This window comes from Sus scrofa, chromosome 3 (genome assembly GCF_000003025.6).
Source record: "Sus scrofa isolate TJ Tabasco breed Duroc chromosome 3, Sscrofa11.1, whole genome shotgun sequence".
NCBI lineage: Eukaryota > Metazoa > Chordata > Mammalia > Artiodactyla > Suidae > Sus > Sus scrofa.
Window position 1 is genome coordinate 24,219,461 of NC_010445.4, and position 13,745 is coordinate 24,233,205.

A 13,745-nucleotide genomic window follows, 5' to 3' on the forward strand; every position below is an offset into this window, starting at 1 on the left:
AGCTGATGGAAAAATAAGCAAGAGAATTTCTTAAATTAGAAGATAAAAAGCAAAATTAGCAAACAAAACTGAAACGGCAGGTCCATGTGCAATTTAATGTGAAAACAGACACATTTTAAAATATAATGTGTTTTATCAGTACCTGATCTGGTGTCACTTTTCCAATCCTATAATCAGGACAGTACAAGGAATTAGCCAAGGCATTTCGGTAAGCTGCAGCATGCAAATTTTCAAGGACCTCTGTAAAGTAAGTAAAGAAGCAGTTAAGGAAATGTGATTTAAATAAAGACAATAAAATGTTTAGAGCCTAGAGAGCAACTAGACTATACAACTTTGGTCATCTTACAGCATTCAAGAATTCAGAGGACTTGAAATTTAGTATCATTTAACCTCTAGCAACTTTTAAAATTCTGCCAGTTGAATGTGCTGAGAAAAATAAGAGATTCTAGGATAGCAGCTTCTAAATGTCAGAAGCCACCGAAACACATCTCTAACTTCAGTCTACCTGGTGTCACCTGGAAAGTAGACAATGACCTGGATTTCAGATGCAGAAACTGAATCTAGTTAGTTATGCCAGCACCTTGCCCTGTGACCTTAAGTCATCTAATCTGAATTTCACTTACTTCCAAGGTTCCCTCTCTAGGTAATGAGGGAGTTGTCAGGATGAGAGGAATAGGAAAGTATCAGTTTGAGGTCATATTATTAGCTTACAGGGGTCAAATGCCACTGCCAAACGGCACTCCTCATTGGTACCCTGGCACTGTCCCTACTTTCCGGGTTCAGTGCCTCTGCCTGAGCTATGTGTCTTTTATTTATCATTTGGGCAGTCCCTCTATGCCAGGTACTGTGTCAGGTGCAGGAAATACAGCTGAGTAAGACACAGTGCCTGCCCTCAAAGTGTTGAGGGGAAAAGCTATAACATAAAGTATTATGGATGTGAAGTTAGCAGTATATCAAAAATGCAGCGAGGGCACGAGGGACGGGTGGTGGGAATCTGAAAGGAGTAACAGAAGTAAAATATGGGATGAGTCTGCCAGAATGAGTAGGTGTTTCCCAGGTGAATGATCTGGGAACAGCATTTCAGGCAAAGGAAACAGAAAACAGTTTGATGCAAAGGGGAATGGCAGCTGGGAAGGGAAGAGGGTAGAGCGAGAAACAAGGGAGTGTGGCAGGGGCCAGATCACTAGCATTAACGAAGATGCTCAGTTAAGTGGTTGGGACTTTACCTCATTGATAATAAGACACCTTTACAGGATTTTCATGTCGGAAGGATCACTGTAGGAGTTCCTGTTGTGGCACAGCAGAAACGAATCTGACTAGGAACCATGAGGTTGTGGGTTCGATCCCTGGCCTCCCTCAGTGGGTTGAGGATCTGGCGTTGCCATGACCTGTGGTGTAGGCTCGGATCCCTCCTTGCTGTAGCTGTGGTGTAGGCTGGCAGCTGTGGCTCCAATTGGACCCATAGCCTGGGAACCTCCATATGCCATGGGTGTGCCCTAAAAAAACAACAACAACAAAAAAAATCACTGTAATAGTGATAGGTAACAGCAATGGACTGAAGAGGTATGCCTGGAGGCAGAGACACTGGCCAGGAGATGACAGTAACTAACTGTTCAGGCAGAAAGGATGAGGGTTGGGGCCTCAGCGCTATCAATGGGGAAGAAAGCTACTCTGAACACAGAAGTCATTTTTTTTTTTTTTTTTTTTTTTGCTTGTTTGTTTGTAGGGCCACACTTGTGGCATATGGAGGTTCCCAGGCAGGGGTCTAAATGGAGCAGCAGCCGCTGGCCTACACCACAGCCACAGCAACACCAGATGCGAGCCACATCTGCAACCTACACCACAGCTCATAGCAATGCCGGATCCTTAACCCACTGAGCGAGGCCAGGGATCGAACCCACAACCTAATGGATGCTAGTCTGGTTCGTTAATCAATAAGCCACAACAGGAACTCCTCAAGCCATCTTTTCCACAACTTTAACATTCTATCTAATTCTTTGGCAGAGGTCTGGAGTAACAAATATCGTTCTCCTATGTGACACAGAATCACTATGAAATATCATTAGCTAACAGAAAGCGAGCACTTACTGTTTTTCAAATACCTGACAGGAGACCCATTCTTTCATTTATTTTTTCTTTTCTCCTTTTTGGGAGACCCACCCTTGACAGGCCTGCATCTGAGTGAAGTCCATCCCACCCTGAGCCCCTGCAGCTGATCACCTGCATTTATCTCAGTGGTCTATCTGCACACTTTTGCTCCTACCAGAAGATGTATGACTTCTGAGAGTCAGGAGTGCTTTTTAATAGATTTGTTTCGTCAGATGTACTTGTCAAGATCATTTAACTAAATATTATATAAACACAAATATGAATACAAAAAAGTTCTTACTTTTAAAAACTTAGTTGGTTGGAAAGACCCAATAAAGGTGAGTTGGCTAAACAGTAATAGCAATACATAACAATAAACAATAAAAGCAGCAGCAACTGCTGCTGGATTTGGTCTAAGCAAAACAACCATTAAAAAAATAACAGGTAGGGCGTTCCTGCTGTGGCACAGTAGGTTAATGATCAGGCTTGTCTCTGTGGAGGTGCTGATTTGATCCCTGGGCCAGCATGGTGGGTTAAGGATCTGGCGTTGGATCTGGTTCGGGTTCAGTTCCTGGCCTGGGAACTTCCATACACCAAAGGTGCAGCTGAAAAAGAAAAGAAAAAAGGAAGACAACCACAAAAACACCAGGTTGGGGGAATGACATACAGGAAAAAGGCCCAGGATTCTACAATCAATTTATATACTGTTAAAGATGAAAAATAGTCAACAACACAAATGTTTAGAAACAAACAGAATGGTATGTTTTAAAAGTGGGCAAATTTTTGGAAAGCGCATTTTCAAACCCAAGGAGAAAAAAATTTCAACTGCAGTTTTATTCCTCTACAAATTGATCTTTTTAAAAACGCAGTTATCTTAGAAACGACGGAACATAATCTGAAAGTGCACTTACGAGCCTGTGGATTCTGAAAAGCCACAGCTTTATCAATCCTTAGCTGAGACTGCAGGGCAGCTACCTCCCAGCGACGAAATTCTGGTGCTGCGGTGACATTGAGCAGGAACTCCATCAGGATCTCACTACAGAAGGCATGAAGATAAGAGTTACCGTCAAAAAATTTAAAACCAGCATCCACTCCTCAGAACTGCAATGCTCTCAATATTCCACTTCAGGCACCTTGTGAATACTAATCCAAAACCAACACAGGAGGCCACAATGCCCCATTAAAAAAAGACTAGAATTGAGCAGCTCGGTATTTCTTTAAAAAAACAAGAAACAAAAAAAACCTACAAGTACTTACATATCATCTCGCAGACATTCCACTGTGTAAGCCATGCTTTCCCTTGTGGAAGTCACACTAAGTCAAAAATAAATCACAGTGAATTACAGATCAATATTAGCTTTCCCTTATAGCTTTGTTAAATCAACCAACTCTTTTGGAAAAAAATTACTGTGAGGTAGAAACAAGTATAAATAATAGTATAACAAAGTATATACACTCAACTAAAATTGTAAAATATTTTTTAAAATCTTCAAAAAGGAAATGGCAGATATTTCAACTTTTAAAAGGAAGGAAATCTTGACAAGTTACACATAGATAAACCTTGAGACCTTTTTGCTAAACGAAATAAAGGAGTCATGAAAGGACAACAAATACTGTATGATTCCACTGATAGGAGGTGCCTAGAGCAGTCAAAATCACAGACACGGAACAGAGTGGTGGCTGCCCGGGGCTGGGGGAAAGAGAGAATGGGGGAGTCAGTGCTACAGTTTCAGCTGGGGAAGATGAAAACATTCTGGAGGGAGTTCCTGTCCTGGTGACTAGTATCTGAGGATGTAGCTTTGATCCCTGGCCTTGCTCAGTGGGTCAGCAATCCGGCATTGCTGTGAGCTGTGGTGTAGGCTGCAGATGCAGCTCGGATTTCCCCCTTGTGGCTGTGGTGTAGGCCGGCAGCTGGAGCTGTGATTTGACCCCTAGCCTGGGGACCTCCCTCTGCCATGGGTGCGGCCCTAAAAGGCAAAAAACAAAAACAACACATTCTGGAGATGGTGGTGGTGATGGTGCTTAATGCCACTTATCGCCATAGGACTATACACCTGAAGGTGGGAAATGACAACACTGGATCCTTACTTTGCTTAGAGAACTCTAGCGTGGTACATTTTTTTTTTTTTTTATATTTTAAAAATTGTGTAGTAGAGAATGGTTGATTTATGATGTTCTGTCAATTTCTGCTGTACAGCACAGTGACCCAGTCATACATATAAGGGGGAGCCGGAGGGAGTGGGATGGATTGGGAGTTTGGGGTTAGTGGATGCAGAGTGGTAAATTTAATGTTATGTGTATTTTACTACAACTTAAAAAAAAAAACTTTAAAGTTGAAGATCTCTTTGCACCCTTCCCAGGCTAACTCTCTCACTTCCTCCCACACTAGAGACAAGTATAATCATAAGCACGACATGTTATTATTTTGTTAAAAACCTTATACCTTTAAAAACTGTGAAGCTTACTTTCCCACAAAACATTTTGTTTTGAAGTCTGCTATGTGGATACAGATCGAGTTCTTCCTTAACTGCTGTGTAGCAGGCCCAGCATGTTACTGTATCACACTCTTTCTCTCTCTCTAAAGACAGGCATTTAAATTGCTTCCAGTCTCGATAACGATAAAGAATTCCTTTGTGCATATGGATGAAAAATTGTTAGCTTGTAAAATATGCTCATTTTCAATATGAACAGATATTACCTGGTTCTTTTCTAAGTAGCTGTATTAATTTATACTTCCACCAGAAGCATAAAATGCTTGTCATCACTGTTGATTACAAGTAAAGATCCTTGCTTCTGGCTTCCTCTTCTGGGAACAGCCTCTCCCTATCCATTTTCTCTTTGGTTGTTTTTTCCTCATTTGTAGTTCATTTTTGCAAATTAATTCTCTCCAGGTTACATATGTTGCAAATATCTACTCCCAGATAACGTAATTTTTACTTTAAGGCCTAAGGATATTTTACATTTTTTGCAGTCAAATTTATCAGTGTTCTCCTTCTTGTGCCTTAAGAAATTGTTAACCACCTCGGTAATAGAAAAGTTCCTTTACAACTGACTACCCTCTGGTGTTTTCACTATTTCTGATTACTCATCGTAACAAACCTTAATTTACCACCAACTGCTTCGATTCCACGGGTTATCTTGAAAGATGAAGCTCCTTTTGTAGTCTTGGAAAAGAAAGAACAATTTTTTTTAGTATTTTTTTAATGCTATGCTTGCCAAACATCACTCTACATCAAAATCTAGTGTTTGTCATTAAATTCAAAAAGAACATTACCTAAATAGGGAATCCTTTCTAGTTTAAGAATAATGAAACAAAGTTCCCCAAAAAGCACAAGTACAGATTTTTATATAAAGTATAGTTAGGTTAAAATTCCATTATCAAATACAAGCTTACTGGATTCATCATTCTATTCTGCAAGAGATCTGCATATGGGAAAGAATAATTTTCTTTCAATTTCTGGCATTTAATAATTCCTTTAAAAATTGATTTCTATTTTCTAGCACTAATATTCAGATGGACACTAATTTAATGCTTCTCTGTGGTAAAAAGTATCCTGTGGTTTTTTGGTACCTGTACTGAGTTGAATAATGTCCCTCCAAAAATCATGTTCATCCAGGACCTGCAAATGCGACCTGTTTTGGAAATAGTCTTTGCAGATGCAAATACTTGAAACAAGGTCATGGACCCTAAATCTAATATGACTGAAAAACTTAAATAAGAAGGATATTTGGACACAGAGGCCATGTGATAAGAGCAGAGATTGGAATGACGCAGGTGCAAGTGAAGGAATGCCAAGGATTGCTGGCAATCACCAGAAGCTAGAAAGAGACAAGGCAAGACTCTTTTTAGAGCTTTTAGAGGGAGCAGAGCTCTACTGACACCCTGCCTGACTCCCAGCGTCCAGACTGTGAGAAGATGAATTCCTTTTGTCTAAGCCACACTGTTTGCAGTAATTCGCTATGGCAGCTCTGGGAAACTAACATAGGGATGTTGCTTTGTTGTTCTTTTCTGTAGAACTAAGATACCACAGATTACTTTCTTTTTTGGGGCAGCACTCGAAGCATGCAGAAGTTCCCGGACCAGGGATCAAACCTGCCCCATAGCAGTGACCCTTAACCTGCTGAGCCACCAGGGAACTCTGTAGATTTCTAAACACACTGCAGTAGTAAAGATGCTTACCAAACTGGATGCAAGACGAAGCAGATGAGAGGTTCCTAAATTGTTGGAGTCCTCATATCTACTGCCTGCTTTAATGAACAAACCAATTCTTGATGCAGGAGCATAGTTTTCGAGAGATGCGATCACCAAACCATTTGGTAATCTGGTAAACTGTATTTAAAGATAAAGTAGGGATGTGATTAATGTCTTTATATTACCAAGGACAGTAAGGCACAGGTGGGCCAGTGAGCAACTCAGTGGGACTAACCTCAAGGTCCTGAGGCTGTAGAGGCACTCCTGCAGGGGCAGCGCTGGCCAAAGCTTTGGGGGCAACTTTGAGAGAATAAAATCTCTAAACACAAAAAAAGACAGGTTACCACATTTCTCAAAGAACAGTGCATTGTATCAGAGTGGGCCCAAGCAACAGAGGGTATTCAATGGTAAAAGAACTCCACGAGGGGACTTAGCCGATTAACTTGTTATGGATTGACTCATCCACCAGTTTCCCCATGCCATTCTAAAATATTTCTTTGTGATTTGTGGAAGCTGAAGGAATACTGAGTTCTCCATGTTTACTTCTTACTATGTAAAGAATCATTACTATTTTCTTGGTCTTTTTTTAGGGCTGCACCCACAGCATATGGAGGTTCCCAGGCTAGGGGTCGAATTGGAGTTACAGCTGCCAGCCTACACCACAGCCACATCCTGAACCCACTGATCAAGGTTGGGGATTGAACCTGGTTCTCAAGGATCATAGTCAGATTCGTTTCTGCTGTGCCATGACGGAACTATTGTTTTTGTTTTTGTTTTTTAAAAAAACCTTTTAACTATCTTATTAAGGCTTCAAGTGGTTCTTTCTAGCTCTAATACTTTGGAATTTTTTGGAAAAGTGTGGAATAGCACATTCATACCCTTTTAGACAGATTTTACCATGACTGCTTCTCTTATCTGCCCAAAGAGTTTCATCTTTTCGGCCTATTTTCCAATACGATTTCATTCCTTAATCATTTTAGGTAACCTTTAAAAAGGATAAAGTCTATAAAAGAAATTTTGTCTAAGCCCCCAATTTTTCCCATAGAATCTTCACTCTCTTCTGCGTTACACTAATACTATACAACCAAGGGTTTTATCTTCTTTGACTAATATACCATGAGATGAACAATAACTTCATCCATAGCAGATTCTCAATATACTATATGTACCCACTACAGTGGTATGTACAGTATTAAGGGTAAAAGGGTCCTCTTATATGTCAGATTATGGATCCAAAATGCTGAACTGCAATCAGGTTTTTTTGGCAAATGATACAAAATGCCTCATTTTGATGATGTGGAAGGGTCATAAGGTGACTACTAGAGATGCTGAGAGTTAATCCTCAGTACTCCCAGGATCAAACAAACATGCTACTAGATTTTTCTAAGGACCCCCCTCCTTCAGAGGCTGCAATGCCCCTCGGTGTTGTCCAGGGGGTGGAGGCTGTTGGTTGTGCATTCAGCATCAGTGCTGTATTAAGCTGGTTCCTAGTTTCATATAGTTAACCCTCCTAGTGATTTTACTGTTTTATTTTAAAAATTTTTTTAATTTTATTTTTTTTTTTTTTTTTTTTTTTGCTTTTTTAGGGCTGCACTTGTGGCATATCATATGGAGGTTCCCAGGCTAGGGAATCGGAGTTGTAGCTGCTGGCTTACGCTACAGCCACAGCAAGCTCAGTTCTGAGCTGTGTCTACTACCTACACCACAGCTCATAGCAACGCCAGATCCTTAAGCCACTGAGCAAGGCCAGGGATTGAACCTGTGTCCTCATGGATTCTAGTCAGATTCGTTTCCACTGAGCCACGATGGGAACTGAGTATTTTTTTCCTACTGGAAAGTGGAGATGGATGGAATGGAGGAGGAGCTTTGGAGATCTTTGCCCAGTCTAACTGGGTTTTCCTCTAATCACTGGTTTGTCTAGGGGTGTTAGGAAGGGTAAGACAATTGTAGACTAAATTAGGGCTATTTGTACAATTCATAGTTTATCTACTTAAACATTAAGTGCAGAGAAACTCCATTCCCTGGTCTTTTGCACCTCCTTCTATCAGGTTCCTAGGTTACCTTGCAAACCCAGGTAATTTTGGCATTTGGGACTGGACAATTCTTTGCCGTGGATGGCTTTAGGCACTGTAGGATGTTCAGGTGCAGAACTCCCCCACAAGTTGTTACAACCAAAAATGTCTCTAGATATTGCCAACTGTCTCCTAGGAACAAAGGCGGCTTTGCTGAGATTTTTCAATCTGAGAACAAGACCCCCCCCCCATAACTACCGTTCCACACATATAACACTGACACTTAGAGGAGATTTCCCCAGACAACAGCTATGCTTCACTCCGGCTTGGCTTGAATGAGCTTAAGCTCTTGAGGGCAGGCCAAGAACCCCTCCTGGATAAACTCTGACAAGAGATCAAGAAAAGCAGGAGACCACAGTAACAACTTCCAGGCACTGCGAAAAACGCTACAAAGACATTAGCTCATTTCTTCCTTAGGATCATACTCATAAGCCCATTGGAAAAGGTGATGCTCCGTGATACGCCAAGAAGCATACGCCGAGGCTGACGGGTAGGGACGGGGGGCCGAGGCTGACAGGTAGGTCTACGCCGGCCTCCTGCGTCCGAGGTCTGGCGGTCGCCTTCTCCAGCAAAGTGCACTAATGACCTTCAAAGGTCTCCCACGCCCAGTCGCTGCACCTCGGCTCTCAAACCCTCTCCCTCTCTTTCGGTTTTCCGGCATTGGGTCTCCGGTACTCAGACCACGAGCTGTCCTTCGGCCGCCCGACCCACCCAGCCTGCAGACCACTTGGCCGGCAGGGTTCAGCTGAAGGGCAGAACAGAGCCCAAGGCACCGGGACCCCAAACCAGGCACCTCCTGTCCGTATGACCTTGCTAACAAACTGCTCTCCCAACCCTGCCCCAAGCCCGCCGGCTGTGCTCACCGAGAAGGATCCGGCTCTGGTTATAAGCTTCATGGCTTAAGATTGCTCGGACCCGCGGTCACAACCGCCTTACAGGAGAGCAAGATGGTGGCGGAGGGCGGGAATGGCCCAACTCTCCCCGCGACACTCTTTCCCACGCCTACTGAGGGGCCTCTCTACACGACCCGCCTGCGCTCTACTGCTCCCCGGAGGAGGTTGGACCAGTCCAATTCCTCCAAGACGCAGGCTAGGGAGACACATAATTTCGTAAGGAAATATTCAGAAGGCAATTTAAATGACCACTTTTAGATTTCTCTTCCTGGCGCGGATATCCACTCTGTAGTCCTTTTCTACGTCTAGGACAGCCCATCCAGCACCCCCGCCACTTTGGATTCTCCCGATCTGGACTGTCCAATGAAAGAGCCCCTGCCCGGGGCTTTCCCCCCCGCGGCGACTGAGTTCCAGGACTTCCCACTGCCTGGTGGCCGTGGCCTTGGGAGCGGGTCTCCGTGGCTGCCCTGCAGCAAAGGCTTGGACGTAGAAACCTGGTGTGATCGCCTCTCGCTTGAAGTCCTCGCTAGATCATTAGCTCCATGAGAGCAGAGGCCTTACCCAGAGAATTCGCTGTTCTTACTTCCAGATCAGGTCCGGGGAGACTGAAATTTAGGAAATCCTCACAACTAAGGTCTCTACTCTCATGGAATTTATATTCTAGACTGGGATTACGTAGAAAATAAAAACTGAGCTATAGTTTTGTCTTAGATTAAAAATTTTGAATAGTAGTGGTGCGCTCGCGCGAGAGACTGGAACTGAAGGTTGCTTATTGGGAGTCGTGTGACTGGGGGGAAGCGAATTCAGTGCTTTCTTCAACGAGTAGTAACTTAGCCGTTGCCTGTGCCAGACACTATTCTAAAGAATAAGGCATGATCCCTGCCCTTCAGGGACTTAACAGTCTGGTACCCTGCCACTTTGCGTGGTTGGGAAACCAACATCAATATCATTTAGGAGTTTGTTTGAAATGCAGAATCTAGGTTCCATATAGAATCAAAATCTGCACCTTTGCAAGATCCCAAGTTGATTCATATGTGCATTAAAATTTCATAAGGGCTGGTACTGTAGATGTTACAAAGCATACACAAACTTAGGTCTTCTTTGGCTTGTGGGTGAATTGCTCCGCCTTATCTAACAGGAGATACCAGGCGACTTCTAATACCCGGTGGTGAAAATGTGATACACTTACACAGTGATGCATGTGATGATTTTAAGTTGGTACATAAATGAACATTGTTCTATTTTAATAGTTGTATATTTATTTTGAATATTATGGCAAGTAGTGCTGGTAATGAGTTTCTTCTTTTATGACATCAGTGAGTCTTAGAAACAATGCTAAATGTAAAAGCATTAAGTAACTATATTCAGTGTGATGCCTATTTTCTAGAGTTCACAAACAACAAAAACTAACCAGTACAGTAGGTGAACATGTAAATGAAATAAAACCAGAAAAAGGAAAAAAATCTTAATGATTAGTTGAAAAATAACTGGGTAACAAAACACGAACTGTTTGTTCTGAAAATGCTGAAAACTAAAACAATTAAAAAAAAAAAACATAGGAGTTCCCGTTGTGGTGCAGTGGTTAACGAATCCAACTAGGAACCATGACGTTGCGGGTTCGATCCCTGCCCTTGCTCAGTGGGTTAACGATCCGGCGTTGCCGGGAGCTGCGGTGTAGGTTGCAGATGCGGCTCCGATCCCATGTTGCTGTGGCTCTGGCGTAGGCCGGTGGCTACAGCTCCGAATCGACCTCTAGCCTGGGAACCTCCATATGCCGCGGGAGAGGCCCAAGAAATAGCAAAAAGACAAAAAAAAAAAAAAAAAAAAAAAAATCACAGATGACCTAAATTAATAGAGACATATCATGTACAAGGATTAGAAGACTCAACATAGTAAATACGTCAGTTATCCCCAATTTGATACACAGATTTGATGCAAACTAATCAAACCTGAACTCTAAAAGTAATATGAAAAAAGTTTTAAAAAGAATTACAGTAATATATAAAGATGTAATCTGTTCCATCAAAAACATAAGATAGAGATACAGAGAGCTGTACGAGTGGAGCTTTTGTATGCTATGGAAATTATGCTGGTTTCAAAACAGGTTATTATAATGTTAGTATGTTATATGTAATCCTTTTGTAACAAGAAAATACTTACAGAAAAAATGCAAAAAGAAATGAGAAGAAAATCAAAACATGTCAACATAAAAGAAAAAAATCAACTAAACTCAAAGGAAGATAGTAATAGATGACCTGAGGGACAAAAAAGGTGTAAGACATACAGAAAAATAAAAAATTCCAAAAGTAAGTTATTCCCATCACTAATTATTTTAAAAGTAACTGGATTAAAATTCTCAATCAAAGTTCCCATTGTGGCTCAGTGGATTAAGAATCTGACTAATACCCATGATGATGTGGGTTCAATCCTTGGCCTCGCTCAATGGGTCAAGGATCCCACATTGCTGTGAGCTGTGTTGTAGGTCACAGACCCAGCTCAGATCTGGCATTGCTGTGGCTGTGGCATAGGCTAGCAGCTACAACTCCGATTCGACCCCTAGCCTGGGAACATCCATATGCCACAAGTGCGGGCCTAAAATAAATAAATAAATAAAATTATCAATCCAAAGGCTGGCAGAATGGGTTGAAAACTGTGATGGAACTATATACTGTCTATGAGGAACTCATTTTAGATCTCAAGAAACACATAGGTTGAAAGTGATATTCAATCTTGAAAAAGATATTCAACACAAGAAGTAACCAAAAGAGATGTGGGATGACTATAATAATATGAAACAAAATAGATTTTAAGTCAAACACTGCTGCAAGAATCAAAGAAGGATAGCATATATTGATAAAAGGTCAATTCACCAAGAAGATGTAACAGTTATAAACATACATCAGAGCTCCAATACATAAAAACCAAAGATTGATGGACTTGGAGAAATACACCTATAACTAAAAGGAGATTGAATCAGCAATAAAAATCTCCTGATAAAGAAGAGGCCTGGATCTGCTGGCTTCACTGGTGAATTCTACCAAATATTTAATGAATATCCAGCTTTCTTAAACTTTACAAAAAAAAATTGAATATCTCTTTTTTGGGGGCCTTTTCTAGGGCCGTGCCCGCGCATTTGGAGGTTCCCAGGCTAGGAGTCCAATGGGAGCTGTAGCCACTGTCCCACACCACAGCCACAGCAGTGCCAGATTTGAGCTGCATCTTCGACCTACACCACAGCTCACAGCTTAACCCACTGAGTGAGGCCAGAGATTGAACCTGCAACCTCATGGTTCCTAGTCGGATTTGTTTACACTACGCCACAATGGGAACTCCAAAATTTGAATTTCTAATCCATTCTTTTTGTTTGGTTTTTCAGGTTTTTCAGTTTTTTTTTTTTTTTTTAAATTATCATTGTTTTGTTTTGTTTTGGCTGTGCCCACAGCATGTGGAAGTTCCCAGGCCAGGGACAGAACTGTGCTACAGCAGTGACCCAAGCATTAGCAGTGTTTGTTTTGTTTTTATAAGCCTCAGCAGTATCTGGCATAGAGTATGTGCTCAATATTTCTTTTTTTCTTTTTTTTTGGCCTTTTTAGGGCTGCACCCACGGCGTATGGATGTTCCCAGGCTAGGGGTCCACTCGGAGCTGTAGCCCCCGCCTACACCACAGCCACAGCACCACCAGATCCTTAACCCACTGAGCAAGGCCAGCAAACCTGCAACCTCATGGTTCCTCGTCGGATTGGTTTCCGCTGCGCCATGACGGGAACTCCTCAATATTTTTTGAGAGAATAAGTGAATGAATCTCTCCTGACACACACTCTTATATTATTTTTCTGCAACTTTGGTATCTTTTGTATCTAGTGCGCTTTTTCTAAGATGTAGGCAGTAGCCTCTCACCCCCTAGGCAGGAAGGATCTCTTTTTTTTTTATTTTCTTATTTCTAACATCAAGCACAGTTGCTGAAGAGAAAGCACACTCAATAAAATCTTGATAGGTTGATTAGGATAAAGATTTTCATATACCTACTATTTAACTTGGCACTGAGGAGGCAATGGGGAGAGGGTAGAACTTTTTATAGATATAATGACCATTGCATGCTGGATTTCCCAGGATAGCCCTCATCTGCAGTTCTTGCCCTAACACTTAACCATGTCAGTTTGAGTGACATTAAGAGGCCTAATAACAGATTCTTGGCCAAGAACAAGGTGTTAGACACAAGCTAGTTTAGACAAATGTTGACAAAATCTTTCCAAATTCCCTTCCTCAACTTCCTCAATTCTGTTAATGGTTCCCCAACTTCATATTCATGTGGCTTTTTTTTTTTTTTTTTTTTTTTTTTTTTTTTTGCTTTTTAGGGCCACACCCACAGCCCTAGGGGTCACATTGAAGCTATGGTCACTGGCCTATGCCAGAGCCACAGCAACGCAGGATCCGAATCCTGTCTGTGATCTACACCACAGCTCACGGCAATGCCGGATCCTTAGCCCACTGAGAGAGGCC

The 13,745-nt window shown here is 41.9% G+C and overlaps 1 protein-coding gene across 2 annotated transcripts in view; it reads right to left on the bottom strand.

Moving 5' to 3' along the window:
• Positions 1-9,371, bottom strand: part of LOC100524613 (cytochrome b-c1 complex subunit 2, mitochondrial) — a 31,089-nt gene extending 21,718 nt beyond the window's left edge. For both annotated transcript variants that reach the window (XR_002342381.1, XM_003124555.5), the window contains exons 1-7: positions 9,216-9,371; positions 6,516-6,599; positions 6,269-6,418; positions 5,188-5,252; positions 3,346-3,402; positions 3,000-3,124; positions 143-240 (exon numbers count right to left, since the gene is read on the bottom strand). Coding sequence is in view for 1 of the 2 variants with exons in the window: in XM_003124555.5 (XP_003124603.3) it covers positions 143-240; positions 3,000-3,124; positions 3,346-3,402; positions 5,188-5,252; positions 6,269-6,418; positions 6,516-6,599; positions 9,216-9,248 (612 nt within the window). In the remaining variant the exon portion in view is untranslated. The remainder of the gene's footprint in view (positions 1-142; positions 241-2,999; positions 3,125-3,345; positions 3,403-5,187; positions 5,253-6,268; positions 6,419-6,515; positions 6,600-9,215) is intronic.